This window comes from Saccopteryx leptura, chromosome 9, assembly GCF_036850995.1.
Source record: "Saccopteryx leptura isolate mSacLep1 chromosome 9, mSacLep1_pri_phased_curated, whole genome shotgun sequence".
NCBI classification, from domain to species: domain Eukaryota; kingdom Metazoa; phylum Chordata; class Mammalia; order Chiroptera; family Emballonuridae; genus Saccopteryx; species Saccopteryx leptura.
The window spans coordinates 20162955-20189000 of record NC_089511.1 but is presented as its reverse complement, the minus strand read 5'-3'; the positions used below and the strand labels follow the sequence as shown (position 1 = coordinate 20189000).

The window sequence follows — 26046 nt, the reverse complement described above, 5'->3', positions numbered from 1 at the left end:
CTCAACAGGGGACTAACAGACCCCCGGAGATCTAGAGCCTGGGTGACTGCATATAGCGGAGGGAGTTCTTCTCTGTCAAAGGCCGCAAGGTGGGGGTAGTACCCAGGCACCGCCCCTGCCCTCTCTGTCCAGGCTCGGGGATGAGGCCGCTATGAAGCCGCGCTGCCTGAGCTCACAGAACTGTGAATCTGCCTAAGAGTTGCAGCTGTTTGGGAAATTCTTGGATCAACGGTGCTGGGTCCCTCAAGATCCAGCAACACCTGATACATCAACCCCTTGAGAGAAAGTGACAGCAGCATACCAGCAACAGAACACGAAGCAACCCTACACACAAAATGTTTCAAGTTTATGTAAAGGGAAAACCAAGTCTGAGTTGGCTGTTTCCATCGCACTGACATCCAAGCAACTGGCACAACCGTTTCCTGGCCGGGAAGAAGGAACAGGCCGGCCCTGAGTGGAGACAGGCGCCTTGCAGCTCTGCCTCCCCGGCTGGAGCCTGCTAGGGAAGGAAGCGAGCCCGCCTTGATCCAGAGCTCTGGGCATAGGAAGAGCTCCTCTCCTCTCTCAGACCTTCATTTTGTGCAGATCACTGGAAAAGTTCTGTTTAAAACAGAACCTCTTTTACTGGCAAAGACTCTGGGCCTTCTCTGTCCAGACAGCTACCCCAAGTGGCCAGTCTGCTTCTTGCCTAACCAGCCCAGGAGGCCCAGGGCTTGTGCTGCAGCCCTTTGGCATGGGCACCCTCCCTTGCACACTCACACACGCCTGGGGTTGGCCTTAGGGTAGGAGGAGGCTGAGCTTTGCAGAGAGTCGGCCTCCAAACTGCAGTGGGTGACAGGACTATGGTGACCAAGGGCTATATTCCAGACTGCCACCAGTGGGCAGGAGGGAGGATGAGCAGGGCCTCTTGAGGTCAGGCTCTGCCGCGCCAGCCTGATGACAGTGTGGACCCATGCAGGGCCACCATCTGCGGCGACCTCCCAGGGCTGCGACTAGCAGCTCTCAGGCAGGGAGGGCTCATGACTACGTGTGTGCTGGGGGCGTGGGGGGCAGCCGCAGTTACTCCTGTCCGAAGCCCTCGGTCTCCTCGATGGCGTACAGCAGCTTCTCTCTCAGTTGCTCGTAGCTCTTATATGGGGGGAGATCCAGACGGTTGAAACTGTTGAGAGAGGGGTGGCACACAGTCAGCATGGGAAGGTCAGGGCCGCTGGCCCAGGAGGGTCGCAAGTGTTCATGCGACTGTGGCTCGACCCGCTGGTGAGATGCCAACACAGAGGCCTCCAGGACCTGCTTGGCTGAGCCGTAACGCTCAGGTTCCTGGACCACAGAGGGCTTAGGAGAGAGGACAGGCAGCTGGGGAAACGGGGAATTGGGCAAGAGGGCACTCAGGGCAGCAGCTCTTGGCCTACTGGAATAGCAGTTTCAGTTTAATGCCTGGCATGACCATCAGGGTGCATAGCTGCTGCCACAACTCCCACAGATCAGAGGCCCAGACAAGGCGTCCGGCACGTCACAGACCCTCTTCTCAAACCCAGCAGCCCAGAGCCAGGCAGAAGTTGCCGGAGTCAAGGCCCCAAAGTCGCCCTTAGGCGTTGGTCAGGTCTGCAAGCCACGTCCCAGGAAAACCAGCACGCTCACCAGGTATGGCTTCTGGGCAGCCAAGTGTCCTTGCCAACCTTGTCGATGCAAAACTTCTGTGGTCCATTGCTACCTGTTATCCGAAGAAAGGCACCTTATGTAACCAGACTGTCCCCCTTCTTAAGGCAGGACTGTCTGGCTCCGCCCACAGATGGCTCAGACCCAGGCAGCACAGGCCCAGCTCTTGCCCCTCCCACTGACTTGCTTCCAGGAAGACAGTAGGTTCCCTTCTCCCTCTAAGCTGTCCCCGCCCCCACACAAGGGTGCTAGCAGGCAAGGGAAGACACACCAATGAGTTCAGCAAATCCCCCGACAGGCAGGCGGCAGGTCCCTGTAACAAACTGCAGCAGCCGGATGCTCTTCTCGTTGTCCATCTCCTTCACCACCTGCAACTCCGAAAGGCAAGGCCGTGGGGTGATTCCCCTGGCCTGCTCCTCACCCTACCCTGTTAACTCTCCTGTGGCTAAGAACAAAGCCCGGGAGGGGCGGGGGTGACAGCCACCAACCCGGGAACCCCCAAAGCTGCTCCAAGAGGTTGTGCTTATAGAACATGCCTGCCAGTCTGAGACCCCTTTGTCTCAGGAACACCTTGGGCCAGGTATTCTCTTCCCTTTCAAGTTCTTTTTATTTTATTTTTATTGATTTTAGAGAAAGAGGAAAGGAGAGAAAAGGAGAGAAAGAAACATCAATTTGTTGTTCCAGTCAGTTATGCATTCATTGCTTGATTTTTGTATGTGCCTTGACTGGGGATTGAACCTGCAACCTTGGCATATCGGGACGATGCTCCAACTAACTGAGCTACCTGTCCAAGGCTCCAAGTTCTACTTTTAAATGCGTACTAAAAACGGGAGTGACTGCTTAATGGTTTTATTTTGAGGGGGCAGACTGTTCTGGAATTAGTCATGACGTTTGCACAATACTATGAAAAGCCAGTGAACTGAATACCTTAAAATGCTTGCTTCACATGATGAATTTTATGGCCTGTGAATTTCACCTCAACCAAAAATATTTTACGTAGTTATTCCCTTTTTATGTGTTTGTTATACTTCATAATGACGACCACAAGAGCCCACATATAAAGAAACCAATTCATTATGTACAGGATGACAAGCTCCGTCTCTCTGGACCCAAGTGCATGCTTTCCCGTCCCACCTGGCTGGAAGGAAGCCACGTGCCCGATGGGCCTGTGCCTCCTCCTGGGGGCTCCCCGACCGCACACCGGTGTTCACAGCTGACCCCAGCTGACCCCAGCATCCTGTCAAATGCCCCAGCCACCACCCAACTAACTGCAACAGCTCCATCTGTCCCAAGATTGAATTTCTTTCTCATCTTTTGCAAGTTGGGGTTGGGGGAGAGGCAAGGACAATGTCAAAGATGGGGTAGGTGATAACGTGACAAGGGTCCTCAGGCTTGAGGTCTAATCAGTCTCGTTTCCTTCGCTGGGACGCAGCGATACCGCTGCCAAGACCCTGGCCCTGACCTGGCAGGACCCACCTGCCAGAACCACTGGATCTGCTTGCTGTTCTTGGTGTAGTGTCGGTAGATGGTGTTCTTCTGCCAGTCGTTCATGTCGATCTCCTGCATGCCGCACAGCATCAGCTGCAAGGGAAGGGTCAGTGGCCTGCGGCCTCCTCGCCGGCGCCCGCCCGCTCACCAGCAGGTGGAACCGCCCAGAATCTGTCAGTTGCTCCTGCTGCCAGCTTTTATCACACGGACAACACAAATCTTGCACACGGACCCCTCACAGCGGGGCCCAGGGATGGGCGGGTGCAAGGACCCAAATCAAAGCTATTGGCCTATTGTCACAGTCCTGGGGAGTGTGCAGCTTTACGGGGAGTTTCTGTGGGTACACAGCGAGGCTATCAAAGGGCAGGGTCGCCCCAGAGGCAGGGGCTCAGGTCCCAACAACCTTAACTCTCACCTCCAGCTCTTTCTCATCAAAGTAGCGCAACCACTCCAGGGGGGCCACCTCATTGAAGCCATCCAGGAAGGCTTTGGTCTGCTCTTCCACGCCCCGCGTGAAACGCCAGTCGGTCAGCAGCCTGAAACCAAAGACTGGCTGTCGGTGGAGCCCGAGCCCACTGTCCAAGCGCAGCTCAGAGCCTTCCATGAGGCCACTGTCACCGGGCAGCAAGGACCCCGCTGAGACTTGACTTGCAGTGCCGTGAGACCCAGCAGCTATCAGCCGCAGAACAGAACCTCTTAAACCTCACAGCAACCCAGAGATACATACACTGCTGAAATCCCCTCCTCTTCCTTCTATGCTCACCGACTGAGCCTCAGACGTACGGTTGTTAACAGACTAAACCGAGAGACCTGAGGGACACGCATAGGTGAATGTGTGCACTCACGCACGTGAAATAGTAGATTTAAGCACAGAGGACACAGAAATCCTTTTAGCGAGGAAAAAGAAAGATGTCTAAGTTTAGTGACTCGTCAAAGAAATGCAGCCCCGCAGTCCTGAAGTCCCCCACACGGGAAGAGAAAGTGAACGGGGACTGTAGGCTGCAGCAGGCTTGGGCTCCGCCCCGCCCCCCCCTCCGGTCAGCACAGGACCAGCCCCAGGCAGCCAGCTAAGGCCGAGCAAGATGGGAGGGTTTTGTGACCCCTGGCTGAAGAAGACACCCAGAAACAAGAGCAGGAAACCCTCTCTCTGCAGCCGCCTCTGTCCCACTCCAGCGCCCCCCACTCCCACCCCCACCCCCCCACCGCTCCCCACCCCCCACGTGAGACTCACATGATGTATTCTTCCTTGTTCTCCTCTGTCACTCGGATGTTCTCCCCGCCTTCCTTCAGCTCGTGGGTTGTCACCTTGCCCAAAATCTCCATGTCCTGGATGAAGTACAGTTCTAGGCCACACTCTTCTAGGTTGTTCTCTCTGAGGGCACGAGAACACAGGAGGGAAGATGTCTGTTTGAGAAAGGTCTTCCCTTCATCCTGCTCCATCAGGCACTGTTAGTGCCGGGGACACGAGGACTCGGAGAGGCCTAGGATCTGGAAGAGCAGCCTGGGCTCTCTCCCTGATGCAAGGAGAGAACCCAGAGCTGCCCTATGGGGACCCGAAAGCTGTGCTTCTCCATAGCTCTTATACAGCCTGGGCCAGAGCTCGGGGCCACTACGGCAGAGAATATGGGGGCCATGGGCCCCTACTTCCCAACCAGAGCTTCCTCTCCTCCCAGGGTGGACAAGTGAGGGGACGCACTTGATCCAGACGATGGAGTTGTAGAATTCGGGGTCAATGGATTCCAGGTCTTTCAGGGTTGGTCTCTTGTTGAGCATCCGCTTGTAGAAAGGGAGGGTGAAGCCTGTGTCAATGAACTTCCCGTGGTACAGAGCCTGTGGAAGGAAGCGACACAGCAAAGAGCTTCGGCCTTCACGGAGGCAGCTCTAGGATGCTGTCTCAAAGCCTGGTTCCTGTGGACTGCCCTCTCTCCTCAGAGCACTTCGGCACTCAGCCACCTCGGGCCCAAATGGAGGGTCTGGGCAATATGTGATACTTCTTGTCCTGACTGGGACATTGGGACAGACTCTTATCTCACCCGCAGACCACAGGGTCCGAGCAGAGCCAGCCTGCTCAGGGGCCCACCTCCAGCCCGCTGCCCACCAAGCACCCCTGCATGCCAGCTGCCCGCTCTAGCAAAGATGTGCCCACACTCACAGAGAAGACGTGGTCAGCACAGCGCCAGGTGGCAGCCCTGACTCACTGACACTCAGAGCTGGGCAGCACCAGCAGCCAAAAATAATGCAGACACCGTTGACGGCGAGAGCTGGCGGGCCAGTGGTGAGTAATAGTCTAGGGTTTTATTGGCCTGGCCTGATGGCTGCTGGGCCAGGCGGGTCTCTAGACCTAGGAAAAATGTACCCACATCCTGAGCCCAACACCTTGGCCAAAAACCTCCAGACCAGGAGAAGGGACATATTTAGTCAAGGCCTATTGGGTCCTCCTGAGAAGGGAACAGGGAAAAGCTAAGAAAAGTTATCAGTGAAATATCTCAAACCACCAAAGATGGCAGTGAGCCAGTGGCTCCCACGGGCTCCCCCGCCTCGGTCCTGGTTCTCCACCCTCATCAGACACTCAGCAGGATGCAGGTGACATGTCCCCTTCCCTATTCACATGATGTTCCCATTTCTAGATAAATGCATACAACAGACATGCGTACAGCTCCTCCTTCCCTAGTTGGCCCGGCTCCGGACGGATGTCTCCTACAGCATGCCCCTACTGGTCTACTCAGGTTCTTCTGTCCTAAGCTACTGCAGATTCCAAATCCCTGACAGAAGGCCTGAATGTCAGAGCAGGACACTCCCAACTGCCCTCACCCTGGGCTTGTGACAGACAGTGGCATCCCCACGACAGGCACCAGGCGGGCAGTTGTAGGAGTGTCTACCCCCGTCATCCCAACACCCTCAACAGAGCACTTGCGGATGTTAGTGAAGCCCATGACCCAGGGACCCTGGGCTTTCGCTTGATAAGCCCTCGACAAAGCAACACATAGAAACCCTCTCAACGGCCCTGGGTGGGCACTGAGAGAACTGAGGACTAGCTCCATAACTCTCTCTGGCTTTTTGCATGCTTGGTTAGTTCTGCGAGGATGAGCGTGGGGCTGCTACTGGTGTACGGGGCCTGGCCTCCTGGGCGGCCCCCCTCCCTGGAGGTCTCATGGTAGTGACTCTTACCATGGCGATGAATCTGCCAATAAAGCGAAAGTAGGTGAGGTGGTCAGGGTTGATGGAGGAGGCAGGGTTGATCTGCAGGCAGTAATTGTTCTTCCCAGCATACTCAAATAAACAATACATGGGGTTGAGCACCTCGTGGGACAGGAGGAAAAACCACTCTCTGGGAGAGAAGAGAGAGAAAAACAGGACTAATAGCTCCTTCCCTGCACACTCACAGTGGGGCGCGTCTCTCCCCTGCTGTCCTGTTTCCACTATTCGGGAGACACGTGTCCTGGGCAGTCGAGTCCCACTGGGATCCGCACCTGGGCCGACCTGACCTGTATTAACAGCTGGCCAGTGAACAGGGTGGGGTCAGGCCCAGGGCGAAGGAGGACGACAGCCGCACCCGAGGATGAGGCACAGGAAACGTGCGTGCCTGCTGGCTCCCAGGTGGTGCGTTCCAGGACTGTACACCTGATGTCCAGAGCATCTTAATGGCAAAGGAGCTCCTTACACCCTGGGGCCACCATGCATAGTTGTGTAGGCTGTGTACTATACAGGGATGCTATAGTAAAATATAGACTGGCACATTTACTCTAACAATATTCCTGCAACTAGCAGGCAAGCTGTTTTTTTCTGATTAAGCCAGAATATTGCAACTATTTTCCAACATGGAAGTATCTTGAGAAAAGGCATCTTTTTCTAAATCTTGCAAAGGTGCTGTATGAAGAGCAGCCACCCTGCTTACAGCCTACCTGAGCCGGCAGCCCAGAATGAACAAGTACTGATACGCTCCTAACTCCTGATGCCCGAACTCTGTCATGCACGCTGTCTGCAAATCACAAACCTCGCTCCCGCTGCAGGTGTCTTGCTTCCCTTGCACTTTGCCGTCCCCTTACCCCAGATCCTGTTTCCAGACTTTTCCGCAGACTCCCACATATCTGTCTGACCCAACACCCACGCCTTAGCATCTCTTTGCATCCTAGAACAAGCCTCAAACTGGAATTCAGAGTCCTTTTGGGCTTCAGCTAAACCAGCAGGGGGACATCCCAACTGGGCCAATCCCTGGCTGCTGGGCTGTTTGTGGCCGGGCAGACGAGGAGTCCTTCGATGCAGAGGGTGCCCCGGTATCCTGTCCGTGGTTCTACCCTGTGGTAGAACAGCATGACGTAACCTACCATAGGGTAAAACCACTGGCAGGACACAGAGAGACAGACACACACAGGGCGGCAGCCACACCAGAAGCCCACCAAGCAGAGCCTGGAGAGGAGGTCACCACGGTCACCATGGGAAAAAGAGCAATCAATCCACCAGGGCCAACACAGAGGGCAAAGCCACCAAAGAACAAAGGACCAGCAACAAATGAACCCAACACCAAGCAAGAAGATGTCCCCACTCCATGAGAGGTGAGTGAACTGAGCGATCACCACAGGCTAAGAAGCTCCCTCTCTCTGCCGGGGGTCCTTCAGCCCCATTGTCCATGGCAACATTTTGCCAGAGTCTGTTCACCTTTGTAGGTGGACTGTGGTGAGGGTAAGACTATGCCCCGGGCTCTTTTTAGAGTTGCATTAGCTATTTGAACTGTATTGACCCCGTACATATGGCATGGAGCTGAATACTGATCAAGGCCCTTCGGATTGTGACACAGCTCATACGTGTCAGGTACACAGCAAGAGGCCTGACTTAACCTGCCCTGGCTGCCTTAAAAGTAGAAGCGGGTTGACTTTAAGGGATAATCCCATGGCACCAACATCTAGCCGCTGCCCACGGGTGCAGCTGGACTGGTTGTTAAAAGTATAGAAAAAATGACATATTGGTTGGTAAAAGAGCCGTTGTCCTGAGCCCTCCCCCTGAGCCCCGGGACTCCCCATGACCCAGTAACTAAAGGGTTAGTGCCTAGCCAAGCAGGGGAGGGACCCGGGGATTCAGCTCCAGCGCCATTCAAAATGGCCATACCCGTGCCCACTCCCGAAGACGCGCAGGAACGTTGGCAATCGACCTGAGCAAGGAGGAGGCAGCTTCCTGGCCACGGGCCCAGGAGCCCGGGGCAGCGGGTGCAGCGCAGCCTTCCCGGGGCCCAGGAGCCCGGGGCAGCGGGGTGCAGCGCAGCCTTCCCGGGGCACGCAGCTCACCTGGCGACTCCCCCATAGTCCAGACCCTCCTCGCCACGCATGATGATGTAGAGCCGGCGGCGCAGGTCGTAGGGTTTCATGTTCATGATCTGGGGAGACAAGAGCACCGTGGCCAGCCTGCCACTCCACTCTCCCTTCCACGCCAGGCTGGCGGCAGAGGGCAGGGGACTGCAAAGTCTGCTTTTTAGCAGACACCACTCCCCAAGGCCCGGGCTTAGGAAACTCGCCCATGTGGGTTTCACAGGTCATGTGATAGAGGGTGAGGTGATAGGAGGGGGCCAGGTGCCTGCCTCCGGTCTTAGACGCCATAATTATTTTCTAACCTGTTGGAAAGAATCCTCAAAAAGTGTCTGCCTGGAAACGCTGATCTTCACGTGGCTGGGGAGCGCATTTGACTGAAAAGAAAAGAAAAAAAAATTCAGCCTGGTCTCCTGTCTGTACAAACAGGTTTCTCTTTCTCCCAGGGCTGGTAGAGGACAGCTTGGTCCCTAGTAACGGGAGCTAGCTGCCTGGAGATAACATCCAACAACCACTCGGGCTTGGACAGTGACCTGCCCCCGCTGACCAGGCGCTGGGCTGGGAAAGTGTGCTGAAGGAACTCCACCACCCCGCCTCCAGGGACGCCCGGCACCAACTCACATGGCAGAGGAAACGGAACTGGTGATACTTCCACCGAAAACTCCGGTCGTAGGCACCAGGGGAACCTTGCTTCGTCCTGAGAAAAGCATAGATGTTCTGGGATATGTGTGATTTCTCAAAAGTTAGCAATGTATCCTGTTAGTCCTAAGAAAAGCTGGTGCTATGTTAAAGATGAGTAAGGTAAGACGTAAAAGAAAGGAAGCCAAAGCCGTTAAAACCTTCAGCAGATTTGAGAAGTAAAAGGAAAAACTAGAAATACAGCCAGACTCTTGCTCTGGGAGAGAGAGAGAAAGAGAGAGACAGAAGAGACAGAGAGACAGACACCACTGGTGTGACACTGAATAAGGTGGCCCCTTCCCTCCCAGCCCTGCTAATGTGACCTGGAAACTGGCCACTAGAGGGCAGTAAGAGCAGCTCAGCGCAGATAAACGGAGCCTGTGCTAACAGATTCTGCTGTCACCTGTGTCCAGTCCTTACCCTGACTCAAACCCTGGGCGAGGATCCTTAAAGGTGGTGGTGCGGGTGTTGTGGTCCACGAAGTAGCGCACCCCCTCACTGGTGTACTTCATCTCCCACCCTGGGGGCAGAGCTGGCTCCTGGATCATCCTGGAACATGGGAGAGAAGGGTTAAGGGCTAGCCTCACCTTCTGGGCCTCAGTGCTTAGGGGGCAGGGGTCCCCAAAGTGCTCCTTTCTCTCTGCTTTCACCCCGGCTCTGCAGAGCCGCTGAGTGTGGGCCTTGAGGAGATGTACCTGGTACCACTCAAGTCATGAGGACAGTTCTGCAGAAGAGAAAGGACCTTTACTATCCCAAGGCCAAAGAACCAGCCCTAGGTGGCTATGGCCATGGCCTGAGCAGCCATCAGCAATCTTGAGGCACCAACTGCCCGATCCCAGACTAGCTCTTGGAGAGTGGGGCGAATGTAGGATAAAATCATGTTAGCAGCTTGTGCAGCCAGTACAAGGGCCCTCAGGCCACTGTCCATCTACTGGGAAGGTCAATTTCAGGAGCCACTTTTAAGCTCTCATCAGGACAACACTATATCATGAGGGGCTCCAGGCACGTTAGCATTGCTGCAGATCCCAGAACACTGGCCGCAGAGAACTAACGCAGTCCCAGCCACTCAGCCAATGCTGGAGCCGCACAGGGCCCAGCCCCTCCCGGTCCCAGTCCTTACCCCTGGGTCCGAGGGTCCTCCCACTGGGTAGTGCGTGTGTTATGGTTCACGTAATACACCCGTCCATTGTCCTGTCTCTTCTCTGCCAGGGAGAAGTAAGAAAAGAGGACAATCAAATCGAGACACCTTGAGCCATGTTCTCCCTCTGAGTGCCCCTTTCCAGGTGCTGGGTCTGACTTTCTGCCCCCGTTCCCAGCCTGTTAGAGAAGTTTAACCAATGAAAGCCTGGCTCACACACATCTGTCACTGGCTAACGAAGACAAAGAGAACCTTTCCCTGTCGGGTGTGGGGGAGGGACAGACACATTTCTAACTCAGGATCAAGCACTGTCTTTGGTTGGTTGGTTTGTTGTAAAGAGGGGGCAGTGTGGCAACAGGGAGGGGGGAACAGCTCAGCTGAAACCAGAGGCATAATTGCATCCAGCTGTGTGCAAAGTGGAGGCAGGGCCAACCTCCCCTCAACCCCAGTTCCACCGCCACCAAGACTGTGACAGCTGCTCTCTGGTCCTGCAACCACTCTGCCCACAGGCTGCAGGGACGCAGGGCCTGCGGGGGCTGCGTTTTACCTCATACTTCCCTGGTCAGTGCTCAGAGCCCACGTACCCACTACTTTATTTCTTTTATCCTGCTTAAAAGCAAAGTTTTGTTCTAAAACTCTCACATCCCAGCAAAACCTCTATGTTGCACATGTGCAAATAAACGCCAGGGGCTGCGGCACTTCCACTACCACCGAGTTCTCAGACCTAAACGCATGCCTCCAGACAGGGCCGGGTTTGGGGACACTCGGACACTCTGTCCCTCTCCTCTGGACAACCTTGACCCTCTTGCTCTTGACCAGTGCGAGGGTGATGATGGCTCTGGGGTCCTGTAGGGAGGGAGTCTGAGCTTTGGGGACAGACCCAATTCTAGCTGGGGATTCCGGACCTTGAAAAAGGTTATAAGGATCACCCTGTCAGGTCACCTTTCTCAGGAAGTTTCTGAACCTTCAAATCTGTTTCTGTCTTGAAAACAAATGATGCTAATGGCCTCTCTCACATACAATGACAGGGCACAATTAAAGAACTAAAAAGTATCAGTTCCAGAAGCTACAGGGAAATCAACACCTGGGGGGGGGGGGTACGCAAGCCCCCTCTCCTCAAGTATCAGGCTGCAACATCCCTAATATCAGTCCAGGGTCTTGGTCTCTACCCACCCTACCTGTAATCCATTACTCGAACATTTTAAAAACAAAGGGAAAGAAAGAAAAGAAGGTGCCTAGAATTGCGACAGAGCTGCCACCCTCTGAGAACAGCTGTGGGACTGACCCACAGAGGACAGGCCTCCCAAGAGGGGTCTTAGGGGAGGGAGGCGCTGCTCCCAGCCAGAAGCATCTGCTTTGAACTAGATCCTCCACATCTGCTCTGCCAGGGGCCCCGGCCAGTGCTAACCGCTGGCCGGGAGATCTGTCCAGCCGCTCTGAGGCCTGTGCCCTTGTTTCTGGCACTGCTCCCTGCTTTGTGTCGGGGGCTCTCTTGGCCCACTGGAACTGCTTTGCCGCATACAATTTCATAGTTTGGAGACTGGGAGAGTCCTAAGAGCATCTTGCTCAATCTCATTTAGGTTTAGGGAGACATGAACTCGGGAACACTCAGTCATGTGCCCAAGGTCAGGGCAGCTGAGGAGATGTGTATCTAAAGCTGAGATGTCCCCACCGAGCTGATGCTCAGGAAGGACCACGGGGTCTACTCTACCATGGAGGAGTAGACAGGGACACAGGACTGCGGGCGGGAGAACACAGGAGGCTTGACAGCAGGCCCATGCCAAATGCACGTCTCATTTAGTTCTGCTGCTCTTTCTGTTCAATCTTAACTCTCTGTGGGGAGGTGGCCCCACACCAGCCCTGGAGAAGCCAACACAAAGCCTGGAGAATTTGATTAGTAAAGTTCCCTGGCCCTTGGCCGGCAGTTCTTTCTTCTGTTACACACCATCATAGTTCTGTGTTGTCTTCATCATTCATAAACAGCACTAACTCCCACCACGGCTCCTATTCCCTTCGCAAATACCTCACACTGGGCTTCTGGGAGCTGTTGACAAGTCCTCAGAGCCGCTCACACTCGGCGACCCTCGTTTAGCAGAGCCGGTACAGAAAGAAATTAAGTGACTCTACACAGAACGGTACAGATCCAGGTCACCAGCTCTAGGTCACAGTGTCTACTAGCTGACAAACAGCATTCCAGATTCTTGTTCCATCAGCTGTTTTCCCTTATCTAGCCAGGGATCCTATGTTGGACTCTCTCACATCCGACTTGCTGCCAGTCTCTGAGACAGTGATGACCTTTCATCATCAGCTCAGGGAGCAAGGTGGACCACGTGCCTGTGTAAGCGGTTTCCCAGCAGAAAACCAAAAACTGTGTGGAGGCCTCCCTGACTGACGCATCCGACAAGGAGACTAGGCGGTGGCGGTCCTTTCAGTGCTCTGGAATGCAGTGGATACCTTGCAGGTCCCAGGGGGTGGATGCAACCTCATAAATGACTACAAGGGAGTAGCTGTGTCTGCACCAACAGGATCGGATGCTCATCCTATCCTCATCAGCTTCTCTGTCTCCGCTGGGGAACGTGCCCCCACCCAACTTAATGCCATCTGTGAACACCACCAAACCAGCATTTACTGTCTTCTGCTGGACTAGACTAACCAATCAATTAAACCAGACACATACCTATTCCTGGGGGGAAAAAAAAGGCCCCCTTTACTCCCAGGAACTCTTGCCTATTGAACAAAAAGCCTGACTCCACTCAGAGAGCCTACAGAAAGCATTGAGTCTCGCCATCTCTAATGACCCCTTTTTGCATGGCCATTCCTTCCCAGAATAGCTATAAAGTCTATAATTTCTCTCAAGTCACAGATGTCTACCGCTCTAACTCATTACTGCAAATCACACCAAGGACTTAGCACAGGTAAGGGGCAAGCTGCCAATGACAGGAAGAATCCAGCATGCTGTTATTAAATAGCAATGATGCACTTTCATAGAGTCGCCACCTAGCCCTCAGCTGGCTGCCCTCTGGCCCCTTTCACAGGTGTGGCCCCTCAAAAGGTGGCTTCCATTAGTCAAAACTAGGCTGAAGTCCTCCAACATCTCAGCTGCAAAGAAAGGTTTGGTAAGGTAGCTCCTTTCAATTCCAAGGCCACAGCCCTAGACAATGCATCAGAACTCGGCCAGCACCAAAGCACCTTTGTCATGGGATGGGCTGTTAGGTAGGCACTTTGCAAGTCAAGGCCGAAACCCAACAGTACCACAGTCGCTCGGGACTTCTTTCATAGGGCTACCCTCCTTCAGCTACAGCAGGAGAATGCTACGGAGCAGAGAGGGACGCCATAACTCCCCAGCCTCTGGCTCCATTGCAATTGCTTTGGCCGGGCATTCCCAGACAGTGTGCTGGAGAGACGTGAGAAGGGAAACCAAGGGAGGGGAGTGAGGAAGACTCCCAGGGAGAAGACAGAGCATCAGCGGAGGGAGGCCGAGAGCACATTAGTAGGACTCCGTACTTACCCCAGCCAGGAGGGAGGGGGCCCAGTGGGTCATGGTCGGTTGAAGCACTCGAAGACTAAACACAAGAAACAGCAGAACACAGAGGTTAAGAAAAAGCCACTGGTTAAAAATAAATCGATAGGTAAAACTAAAAATGCCAACCGCTCATTTCCACAACTGGGCTCTTTGCAGAGGAGACGGTGGGGCCTTAGGTGGCATCTGATCCCCTCAAAAGTCTTTTTCAAAAATGAAAACCTGAAAGAGAACCCTGCACATGGAGGACACAGACAGGTTTTGGAGAGGGCGCAGCCAGGGGGAGGAAGAGGTGCGCAGGTGAAGGCGGGCCAGGGCCTGTGAGGCTGCGGGCTGGTCCCAGGCATGGCCGAAGGGCTCGGAGCCGGGCTGCCCAGAGCTCGGCCAAGTGCCTCTGCTCAGCTTCTGCTCCCACGGCCAAGGCGACTAAAATCACCACCACCTCCAACTTTCTCCAAGAACCACACACGGGAGGGGAAAAAATATCACAGGCCTTTCCAATGAAATCATTCCCACAAGCCCTGCCCACGCCCAGAGCTTCCTGGCTGGGGGCTGGGCCCTCCTCCCTCCACCCCCCTCCTGGGTGCGCTGGGAGAGGGAGCAGGGTGTGCAGCGTCAGCCCAGACTGAGGGCACATTCATGCCCCAGGCCCTCACCTCCCCCAGGAATGTTTTGCTTCCCTTCACAAAGCACCTTTATTCTCCTCAGGCCCAAACCTGAAATTGCTCAGTGTTCTGCGTGTGCCTGTCTGGGGAGGTGGGGCCGGGGGAGAGGTGGCAAGAGAGAAGGGGAGACAGGAGAAAGAAGGGGGAGCGGACTCCGGACTTCAGGGTCGCTGTTTACATTAGAACCCCGCACCCCTGGCCTAATTCTGCTGCGAGGTCCCCGGGGCAGGGCTGCAGTGGACCGAGAGTTCTCATATCCTGCGGGGAAGGGGCTGCTGTCAGAAACTCTTCATAGTTAAATAAAACCAGTATTGTTCTGTGCTTTCTCTCTCTCTCTCTCTCTCTGAAACATTTTTATTTCACTTACTAAAATTTAATCGTAACATTAGGGGATCAAATTCTCAATGCAGACTTGGAGCTGCCTGGCTGGCCCCTTCGGAGCCACACACAGGCACGAGGATGAATGGAGCTCAGTCTCCGCTTGAGAAAACATTGGTGGAACTCAACTGCCAGCGAACCCCCTTCCACAGCCGCCCTCCACCCCCGGCTCAGAGGACAGAGAAACTTTCTTTCCAAGGTGGCAGCACAGGCAACTCTTCCAAAGCAAGTTCCAACAAAGACGTTTAAGTCTTGAAACCATAGGTTCCTTGATGGGACAGAGCCCCCTTTCAGCAATGGGCCTCCAACCCAGCAGAATGAAACAGCACCAAGGTGTGGAAGCTGGGCTGTCCTCGATGTAGGGCGCGTTACCATCAATGTGACATGGAGGACGTGCTCAGTATCTCCGCCACAGCTCTGGTCTGATGGTTACAGGAAAAAATCTCCCAAATTCACAGTGGTCATTTGGGGTGCAGCATCTCATAAAACCCAAGTTCCTCCAACTTTGTTTTGCACTTCATACATAGGAACAGTACGTACAGAAGCATTTGGCTACAGAAGGAAAGGACTGAACTTGTGAAACATGCATGCATTTCAGATAATGAAGCCGAACACAGTCCCGCAGGGTAGGTACTGGGCCACGGCAGTGTCCTTGTAGAAGAGAACTACAGAAAAGATCATTTAAAGATTTTTTTTTTTTTTTCATTTTTAGAGAGGAGAGACAGAGAGAATGGAGAGACAGAGAGAGAGAGAAGGGGAGGAGGAGCTGGAAGCATCAACTCCCATATGTGCCTTGACCAGGCAAGCCCAGGGTTTCGAACCGGCGACCTCAGCATTTCCAGGTCGACGCTTTATCCACTGCGCCACCACAGGTCAGGCGATCATTTAAAGAATTTAAAAGAAGCGTTTGGTACAAAATTGTTTGCTGCTTCAGGTCTTTCTTTCTTTTGAGTAGTCAACAATCCACAAAGCATTCAGGGGCTACGATGGGAAATTAGCTCCCAATTGGACATACAGTCATTGCTTAACTGTACAAATCAACAGACCAAACGTCTTTACTGACAGCCTCTGAGGCCTGCATTGAACTACAAACAAAAAATACTTATCAGCTAGCAAATATTCCCTTTCCCAATACCATGGCATCTAGAGTGTAGACACGTGACTTAAGAATAGCCAATCAGGCGCCCCCACACTGAACCTGTGGGGATGAGCATGAAAGCATGGGAGCTGTTGAGACTTCTCACTGCTGCAGTAGAGCCTGTTGGAGCATCGAGTGTTTAATGGCAAAAGGATGGGGCAATGTCCTGCACAAACTGTTTCTTTGCCTTGCCAACCGCTGGTTTCTGCCAGAGCTTGGTTCTTCACTGTTCTGTTACTTCCGTTAAATCACATTTGATTAATTCTTTTTCTGCTTAAGTTTAACCAGGTACCTTCTATTATTTGTCAAAATAAAGTTTGACTAGTATACAAAACAGAGGAGAATAAAAAGAAATTACCAGCCCTTTTCTTTTCTTTTTTTTTTGTGTGTGTGAGTGACAGAGACAGAGAGAGAGACAGATAGGGACAGACAGACAGGAAGGGAGAGAGATGAGAAGCATCAATTCTTCATTGTGGCACCTTAGTTGCTCATTGATTGCTTTCTCACATGTGTCTTGACCAGGGGGGCTACAGCAGACCGAGTGACCCCTTGTTCAAGCCAGTGGCCTTGGGTCCAAGCTGGTGAGCCTTGCTCAAACCAGATGAGCCCGCACTCAAGCCGGCAACCTCAGGGTTTTGAACCTGGGTCCTCTGTATCCCCGTCCGATGCTCTATCCACCATGCCACCGCCCGGCTAGGCTATCAGCCCTTTTCTTAATCCTGATGTTTTAATGCCACAAACTTCATACAATGTTGGTTCTCTTTCATAAAAGTGTTCTGTTTTTTTATTTCTTCAGCATCCTCCTATTCTCATCCTACCAGATCCAAACCCCCAGCACCTGTAATAAGAGAGAAGAGGAAACAGAGAGAGCAGGGAGAGACAAGAGATTGACAAACATGAACACATGAAATGGAGTCACTGTAAGCCGACACTCACAATTTTACCTCTTACAGTTAAAGCAAAGCACTTGACTATTTTGGATATTTCTTCCCTAATGTACATAGTATAACTTAAAAAAATAAAAGGAAACTGACAGAAGCCAAGTAGAAACAAAAATAAAAGCTACGCATCATGGCCAGAAAACCAAAACCCCCAAAACCCACATCTCTAATGAGCCAACCTGCCCCTTCTCTTCTCCCACTCTCCCGAAAGGAGAGGTCCAGAGCGTCACCTGGCGCCCAGCTGGGAAAGCACAGAGAAAGGGGCACGGCGAGATCAGAGTCCGAGGAGAGAGCGTAGGACGTGCAGGTGACTCTAAGAGAAAAGACAGTTTCCTTTATTACCAGGAACAGATGCTGTTGAATAACTTTCCCAACAAGTGTCCCTGGGTTGGGAGATCTAGGGTATAGGCCATGAGCCAGACGGCTCACGTGAGTTCACGTCCCTCAGGGACCAAGCACTAAGTTCCAGTAATATTTTAAGATACAAACTCAGAAATAAAGAATGTCTAGCAAATACAACCGAGGGCAAGAAAGAGTCTGGGAAGGGCACAAAGGTTATAGTGTGGAAGGCAGGCTCCTTTTTCTAAAAAGGATTCGCCCAGTGAGTGCAGGAGAAAACCCAGGTGCTTGAGAGTTCAGTCAAAGGGGCCCTCTGCAGAGTAAGAACCAAGCTGTCTATTTCTGGATAATGCAATTGCGTGTCCTCCCATTAGGAGCCACAGGATGATTTGCTTCAGTCCTGCCAACACTAGATACCTCCTTCAGTTATTAGAAGAGGACCAAAGCGGAAATAAAGAGGTGTCACAGAAACAGTAGTAGCTGTTGACATAGGTCCTGTCGCAATACACAGTACACACGACTGGGCCGGGCATCCTCGGCGGATCACAGCAGGAACCCAAAACAGAGGGCACCGTGAAAGTGTACGGGTGACCACAAGTCTGCATGACGATCACGAGCAACAAAGGGACCGGGGGTTAGGAAAGGAAAGCATGTCAGAAACAAGGGAACAATAACAGAGACTGGAAAAAACGTGTGTTGAGACCGACAGCAGGAAGGAATTCGGGGAGTCTGCAATCTGGGATTCCCTTGATTTCCATTTTGAACTGTATCTTGTGTTCTCTGTAGGGCAGCAAAGAAGAACAGGTCTCGCTTTCAGCCCCGCAGGAGGAGGAGGAGGGGAAGCCGCCAGTACAGTATCAGATCTTAAGTCTACCAAGTCAAATCCTGGGCCAAGGCCAAACCCCAAAATAACTCCATGAAAGCAACTCTTCTTACTTGTAACCAGGACGTGGCACCACAGCAAACAAGAGGGGCACAGCAAACCCAAGGGGAGGGAAGTCAACAGAGAGACTTTGAAAGCTGACCTGAAAAAGAATCCTACCACATTCTTCAACATGAGTCTTGTTTCTGGGAGAAAAGGGAGCCCTCGCCTCTATCCAGAACCCTCCTGAATCCCCAACAGAGCTGAGAAAACCATACTAGGTACTCAGGGGGGAAAAAAAATTTAGTGCTTAATTTTCACTTCTAGGGGACCCTGGAAGTCAAAGTTCTTCCTCTGCGGGCCCAGAATGATGCTGCTAAAATGAGAGAGGCGGGTAAAAGGATGAATGTGCCAAAAGTCCAAGAGATGTAAACTCCAGAATCTTCCCCTTCACACAACAAACATCTCAGTCAACCTACAGAACCTACGCGGTACATGGTAGAAAGAAAAATAAAAATAAAGATTCCTTTAATGAATTATTTTTTAACCTGAGAAGTTGAGTAAGCAGGGAGATGAAGCTATGTGAGAGCCCTGAGATGTGTCTTTGTCTCGAAGAGAAAGGACACCCAGGCCTTCCCAGTGTTGCAGCCATGACCACCCAACAAAATGGCAGGTAAGGGCTTGGCAGCCCAGCTAGAAAAGAACAATTTGTGAATGTACAGAATGACCAGATCCCTTCCAATTTTGAAGCATGCCAGAACCGGAAACCAGGCGCGTGTGAAAGGGGTCACGGAGCGGAGGCCCAGCCAGAACCGGAAACCAGGCGCGTGTGAAAGGGGTCACGGAGCGGAGGCCCGGCCAGAACCGGAAACCAGGCGCATGTGAAAGGGGTCACAGAGCGGAGGCCTGGCCTAGGAACACAGCCGCACCTGGGAGACCAGCAGGGCACCTCAGTTACTCTTTCTTGAGGACAACTTAATATGACAAGCGCTGGACTTTCTGCTTGTGCACACTAAGGGTGAGGTCCTCATCAGTTCCCTCACCACAGGATGAGCAACCAGCCCCCACAGACAGAAGAGGGGACAAGCAGCCCAATGACATGCCACAAGGCCTTGTGGTTGATGGGGTAGCTCTGCTTTGGGTGAGCAGAGAAAGAGCTGCAAATGAAGGCAAAGCTGATAATGAACTCTACCTAATGAAATCTAATTAAAGATTTTTCTGAACATCATATTACAGTAGTATCTGATTTAGAAATGGGTTGTGGGGTTAAAATTCATTTCAAATAGGAACAGTATGGATTAAACATGGTGACTAAGTGTTGTGGACCAGCTCAAAAAGTGTCCAGCCTTCAATCCACCATATCCTGTGCAGGTTCCACACAGATCCCAAGCTTCATGTTCAAGGTGCCCGGAGAAAACGCAATCAGAGTTCCAACTGGGGAATCCCACGTCTTCCTGCCGAAGGGGCCGTGTGGCCGGGCTCCCCAGCCACCAGGTGCTGGTGGAGACTCTAACGGAAGGACCCTCAGGAAGGTGGGGCTAAGAGGGTTCACAGGATGGGAGACCGTTAGTTAATTTGAAACCACAGCACTCTGAATTCTGGAGTAGAAAATTTAAATGCTATTTTGTAGGTAATGACCACAAAAGTTTTTGAGTCAGGGATGAAAAATGACAGTAATAAATGTTGAGCAACCTCCCTTGCTTCACAGTGATTTTTTATAAAGTGATGAAATGACAATGATCTCTGAAGACTGCCATGGTGGGAACAGGCAGCATGGACTGGAGGAGAGAGAACCCAGGGAGGAAACCATTCAGAAGCTGCCCTCACCACTCCGTCGGGAGGGGCAGAGCAAAACCAGGACCCAGAGAGCAGCAGGTTGATCTAAAACAGGGGGTCAATAAACTTTCTCTGTAAAGGGCGAGGCAGTAAATATCTTAGGCTTTATGGGCTATATAGTTCCTGTTGTGATTACTTAATTCTGCTATAATAGCATGAAAGCAACCACAGTCCATACCTAAACTACAGGGCATGCGTATGTCAATAAACTGTACAAAATCAGGTGTGGGCCAGTTTGGCTCACCAGCTATAGTTTGCCAACCCCTGATCAAGATGAACAAAATCAGGTGTGGGCCAGTTTGGCCCACTGGCTCTAGTTTGCCAACCCCTGATCAAGATGAACTTTAAAGGTCCCTCCATCCTTGAGTATCTGACAGATAATAAAGATCTAAAGAAACATAGTAGCAAGAGAAAGAGAAGGACTGGGGTGGTTGCTTTGATCTGAAAAGGTGAGGTATAGGAAAAGTCACAGCTGAAGGACAGGTTTCAAGTCAGGGTAAATGGACTTGGATGGAAGAGCGAGAAGAGAAATCCAGTGTTAGAAGAAAAACGGTGAATTCAGTATCAGACATACTGAGTCCTTAGACACAGAGGCTGGGCATTGAGTTTCTATGTTAGAAACACTGGAGTCTGAGGAATTTCACTATGGTGAGTAAAATCTCCAGCCTCAGAGCACTGACATTTTCCCTGCTCACCGGAAGGGTCAGTAGAGAATACGCAAAGCTGCACCTTCTGCCCTCTCACCTGGTAGAGAAATCTTTGGCTGAAGTGCTGCATGGCGCCCTGCAGCTGATTCCGCTGGGACTGCCACTGCTCGTAGTTCCGCACGTACTCGGCGGTGGGGCGCTGCCACGTGGTGGTCCGAGTGTTGTGATCCACGTAGTAAAACCTGCCTCGGGGGTCTGTGCGTTTCTCCCAGCTGGAAACATTAAGCTCAGCGTGAATATAGTGACCACCTCACCCCTACCTTCAAATTCTAGCAAAATCTCAAGATGGTTGACAAGGAAGGACCAAGGGAGGACCAGAGGGAGGTGAAGGGTGGTGGTAGCACAGGAGCCCGGCTGCTCCAGGAAAGCACAGCCAGTCAGGCCCCCGATCGTGGAGGCTTCTGGGACTTAGGTGATTAGAGCAGACGTGTGTGGTTGCATCCTTAGCAACCGATGCCTCCTTACCACTAGCTCCTAATTTCCATTTGAGCAATCTATATCGTTCTGGGGAAGGTGACTCTACTCCCGACCAAGAGTTGGAAAGCGGACTAAACCAGAAGTGGGTAATGCTGGTCAATCGGTGAATCTCGAGAATTTTGCTAGGAATTGTGGGAAAAATAGTCTATCTTCCTTGATGATATCGAAAGCATGTTACACAACACCACAAGGTCACAATCAGCCACATCCAGAATATGGGAAACACTACAAGACAAATGCCCAGGGTCTTCAACAAATAAATGGCCTGGAAAAAAATAAGAAAGGGTAGGGGAACTTATATGTTAAGAGAGACTTATAAGGCATATCATCCAAAAGCAATGACCTTAAATTTGGGTATGATTCAAACAAATCAAGTATTAAAAACAAAATTTTTTTTTTTTTTTTTTTTTTTTTACAGAGACAGAGAGAGAGTCAGAGAGAAGGATAGACAGGGACAAAGAGAGATGAGAAGCATCAATCATTAGTTTTTCGTTGTGACACCTTAGTTGTTCATTGATTGCTTTCTCATATGTGCCTTGACCGTGGGCCTTCAGCAGACCAAGTAACCCCTTGCTGGAGCCAGCGACCTTGGGTCCAAGCTGGTGAGCTTTTGCTCAAACCAGATGAGCCCGCGCTCAAGCTGGCGACCTCGAGGTCTCAAACCTGGGTCCTTCCACATCCCAGTCCGACGCTGTATCCACTGCGCCACCACCTGGTCAGGCTAAAAACACTTTTTTAAGACAATTATCGTTTCCCTGAAAATAAGATCCCCCGAAAATAAGACCTAGTGCAATTTTTTCCAAGTTTAGAAATATAAGGCCTCCCCTGAAAATAAGACCTAGCGCGTCTTTAGGAGCAAAAATTAATATAAGACACTATCTTATTTTCAAGGAAACAGGATAGATGGTTGTTCATAGAAACAGAGTCACAAGAAATTCTTGATGGAATTCAGAGTTTAGCTGGTATGCTGATGTTTGTGATGACATGACTACAGTATATGAATAAATGCCGATTTTTTTGTTCAACAATAAATGTGAATTCTTGTTCATGGAAAAATAAGACATCCCCTAAAAATAAGACCTAGCACATCTTTAGGAGCAAAAATTAATATAAGACACTGTCTTATTTTCGGGAAAGCACGGTAGGTATGACATGAAATAAGGAAATATGGCTAACTTTGTTGGGTGGGATAATGGTATTTTGGTTTGTTTTTTTTTAAATAAACAAAAAACACCTTATCCATTAGAGACATGTGATGTATTCATGGATCAAAGAATATGATGTCTGGTATTTGTTTAAAATTCACTGGCCCCTCTCCTGGGAGGTCAGATGAAACAAAGTGTTATACTAATTGTTAAAACCAGGTGAGGGTTACAAGGGATTCATTGTATTATTCTCTCAAAATTGGTGTATGCTTGAAATTTTCCATTCTAAGTATGAAGCAGGGGTGGAGAGGAAAGGGGTTTTAAAGATAAGAGATACCACTGAAGAAAACAGGATTAGCTCACTGCAAAGAGAATCCATCATAGATTTGTATTGTGTGATTCCAAACTGTTGGAATGTCTTTGTGCCCGACGACCTTCTCATTTCAACTTCCCTGAATTCTCATCTCACTCAACTGACTACCATGCTCCCTCTCTAGTTCGGTATCTTCCTCAATTTTCTGTGTTAGAGGCCTGGACGATATTTTCCCACCTCTTCAATGACTCTTAAACACAAAGCCTCCCTACATATGGCTTCCCCTCAAGCAGTTCCCAGTCTCATGGCTAGTTCCCAGATTCTGTCTGGATTCCACCCACTACACTGCCATGCCTTCACGACCTGCTGCCACTCTTGATCACACGGAACGCCACGGCTCTCTCCCCACACTGGAGAAAAAGGAGCGAGGTGAAAACAAGTCTTTCCCAGTCTCCTTTAGGTCAGTCTTCCTCCCCGGGCTAAAACCTCGCCGTCATTCCTGACCCTGCCTTTCCTGCTGACTGTCAAGAACCACTCACCCCAAGAGCTACTTATTCTGTTGTCCCTCTACCCTTGACTTGCGTTTCTATATCCAACTATCCCTGAACTAATCTTCCCCCTCTGATCCAGCCTAACAACTGCCACCGGGGTAACCATAGCAGGCCAACCCCGTCACACTCCTGCTCAAAACTGAGCTGACTCCCCACGACCCTTGTGTCAAAACCCTTTAGTTAGTAGTCAAGGCTCACAATAATCTGGAACCTTCCCATCTTTACCATACTTTCTTTTTTTTTTTTTTTAATTTTTTTATTTTATTTATTCATTTTAGAAAGGAGAGGGAGAGACAGAGAGAGAGAAGGGGGGGAGGAGCAGGAAGCATCAACTCCCATATGTGCCTTGACCAGGCAAGCCCAGGGTTTTGAACTGACGACCTCAGCATTTCCAGGTCGACGCTTTATCCACTGCGCCACCACAGGTCAGGCTCACCATACTTTCAACTAGTGATTTTTATTTAATTTTCTTATCAAAGGCCCTGGCCGGTTGGCTCAGCGGTAGAGCGTCGGCCTGGCGTGCGGGGGACCCGGGTTCGATTCCCGGCCAGGGCACATAGGAGAAGCGCCCATTTGCTTCTCCACCCCCACTCCCTCCTTCCTCTCTGTCTCTCTCTTCCCCTCCCGCAGCCAAGGCTCCATTGGAGCAAAGATGGCCCGGGCGCTGGGGATGGCTCCTTGGCCTCTGCCCCAGGCGCTAGAGTGGCTCTGGTCGCGGCAGAGCGACCCTCCCCCCACCGGAGGGGCAGAGCATCGCCCCCTGGTGGGCAGAGCACCGCCCCTGGTGGGCGTGCTGGGTGGATCCCGGTCGGGCGCATGCGGGAGTCTGTCTGACTGTCTCTCCCCATTTCCAGCTTCAGAAAAAAAAAAAAAGAAAGAAATCCTACATATATTGTTTAAAAACCTAAGAAATGCTATAGAAGATACAAAAAAAAAAGGTGTCTTCCACCACACCACTCCCCATGGCTGATTCCTGCACCCCAGAAACAACTACCTTCAACTCTGCTTCTTCTTCCATTTATATTCATATTTTTCTTTCCTTCCTTCCTCCTTCCCTCCCTCCCTCCCTCCCTTTTTTTATTTTTGAGAAAGAGAGAAAGAGGGACAGGGACAGATAGACAGGAAGGGAGATGAGAAGCATAAACTCGTTGCAGCACTTTAGTTGTTCATTGATTGATTCCTCATACATGCCTTGGCCAGGGGGCTCCAGCTGAGCCAGTGACCCCTCGCTCAAGCCAGAGACCTTGGGCTTCAAGCCCTTTGGGCTCAAGCCAGCAACCATGGGATCAGATCTATGATCCCATGCTCAAGCCAGAGACCTTGAGGTTTCAAACCTCGGTCCTCAGCATCCCAGGTTGACGCTCTATCCACTGGTCAGGCAATATCCATATTTCTCAATAACAAGCTCATTCCATGGTTTCTGGACATCTGCCATGTAGATATTACTTATGGACTTCCCACTATAAAGATGAGGATTTAATTATTGCATTTCAACCCCCCCCACACACACACACACAGAGCCCTCTCTTACCTCACCCTCCCAAATGGAAAATCATTAAATCAATATTCAGAGTTTGTACTATGACTCTGTAGAATACTATGAATACACTTCCTTATTATACAACTTTTCCCCCTCTGGCAGTAAGAACTGCCTTGCATGCCACTTGGTTTTCAAAACTGAATCACTAATTTGCCCCCCGATTCTGCCAGGGCAGGTGGCCACTCAGTGTCACTTCACTCTGTGCCATGTCTCTCCCAGAACCCATCGCCCAATGTGGACAGTTGTCCTCCAGGCCTGCTCTACATTATTGTCCTACATCATCTTCCTTGGGAACCTCTCTGGCCTCTGACTTGAGGCCCTGTGCCTGCATCTCATCACTTCTTTCTTGGTTCCTGCTTCTCTGGTGGAATGAATCATGTAGTAGCTTCTGGGAGAGGAACCACCAATTAATTTTTTAAAATTCTGCCTTTTTGAAGATGCCTTTACTTCAACACTCACACTTGAGTGTAAAAATGGCTAAAACTTGATTTTTAGACAGAAAATAATTTTTCACCAGAATTTTGTGTGTGTGTGTGTGGTTTTTGTTTGTTTGGGGGGTTTTTTGTGTATTTTTCTGAAGTTGGAAACCAGGAGGCAGTCAGACAGACTCCCACATGCGCCCGACCGAGATCCACCCGGCACGCCCACCGGGGGCAATGCTCTGCCCCTCTGGGGCGTAGCTCTGTTGCAACCAGAGCCATTCTAGCACCTGAGGCAGAGGCCACAGAGCCGTCCTCAGCGCCCGGGCCAACTTAGCTCCAATGGAGCTTTGGCTGCAGGAGGGGAAGAGAGAGACAGAGAGGAAGGAGAGCGGGAGGGGTGGAGAAGCAGATGGGCGCTTCTCCTGTGTGCCCTGGCCGGGAATCGAACCTGGGACTCCCGCACGCCAGGCCGACGCTCTACCGCTGAGCCAACCGGCCAGAGCCTGTTTCCCTGTTCTTTCTTGCTAGTACTACTATTCAAATGTTGACTCTCATAGACTCAAATTCTAATTTTCTTAGCTCCAACTTTATCTTTCAATTCAACTGAACTTTCTAATTTCTGCTGTCATATATATTACTTTCTAAAAGGTCTTCTTTTTTGTTTCTACACGGTTTGTTTTATGGTCTCTTGTTCCTGTTTCACAGATGTCATATTTCCTCCCAAATCTTTGAGGATATAAATTATAATTTGGTTTCACTTTTTAAAGTTCTTTTTCGCTGCCTACATCATTGTTACCAAGTCCCTTTTTCTCTGTCTGCTGGTCTTCGGCTGTTCATTCACATTTAAAAGTGAGCCACTAGCCCTGGCCAGACAGCTCAATTGGTTAAAGCGTCATCCCAATATGCAAAGGTTGCTGGTTTGATCCCATGTCAGGGCACATAGAGAAACAGATTG

General features: G+C 51.2%; 1 protein-coding gene across 2 annotated transcripts in view; it reads right to left on the bottom strand.

Annotated features, from left to right (window-relative positions):
• Positions 1 to 325: 325 nt before the first annotated feature.
• The window catches only part of WWP2 (WW domain containing E3 ubiquitin protein ligase 2), a 156027-nt gene continuing 130306 nt past the window's right edge, over positions 326 to 26046 (bottom strand). For both annotated transcript variants that reach the window (XM_066348153.1, XM_066348154.1), the window contains exons 10-24: positions 20681 to 20855; positions 13766 to 13820; positions 10240 to 10321; positions 9540 to 9668; positions 9063 to 9138; positions 8747 to 8818; positions 8424 to 8512; positions 6313 to 6472; positions 4841 to 4974; positions 4376 to 4516; positions 3560 to 3680; positions 3133 to 3237; positions 1928 to 2024; positions 1639 to 1711; positions 326 to 1159 (exon numbers count right to left, since the gene is read on the bottom strand). In XM_066348153.1, the coding sequence (XP_066204250.1) occupies positions 1060 to 1159; positions 1639 to 1711; positions 1928 to 2024; positions 3133 to 3237; positions 3560 to 3680; positions 4376 to 4516; positions 4841 to 4974; positions 6313 to 6472; positions 8424 to 8512; positions 8747 to 8818; positions 9063 to 9138; positions 9540 to 9668; positions 10240 to 10321; positions 13766 to 13820; positions 20681 to 20855 (1609 nt within the window). In that variant the 3' untranslated portion in view covers positions 326 to 1059. The remainder of the gene's footprint in view (positions 1160 to 1638; positions 1712 to 1927; positions 2025 to 3132; positions 3238 to 3559; positions 3681 to 4375; positions 4517 to 4840; positions 4975 to 6312; positions 6473 to 8423; positions 8513 to 8746; positions 8819 to 9062; positions 9139 to 9539; positions 9669 to 10239; positions 10322 to 13765; positions 13821 to 20680; positions 20856 to 26046) is intronic.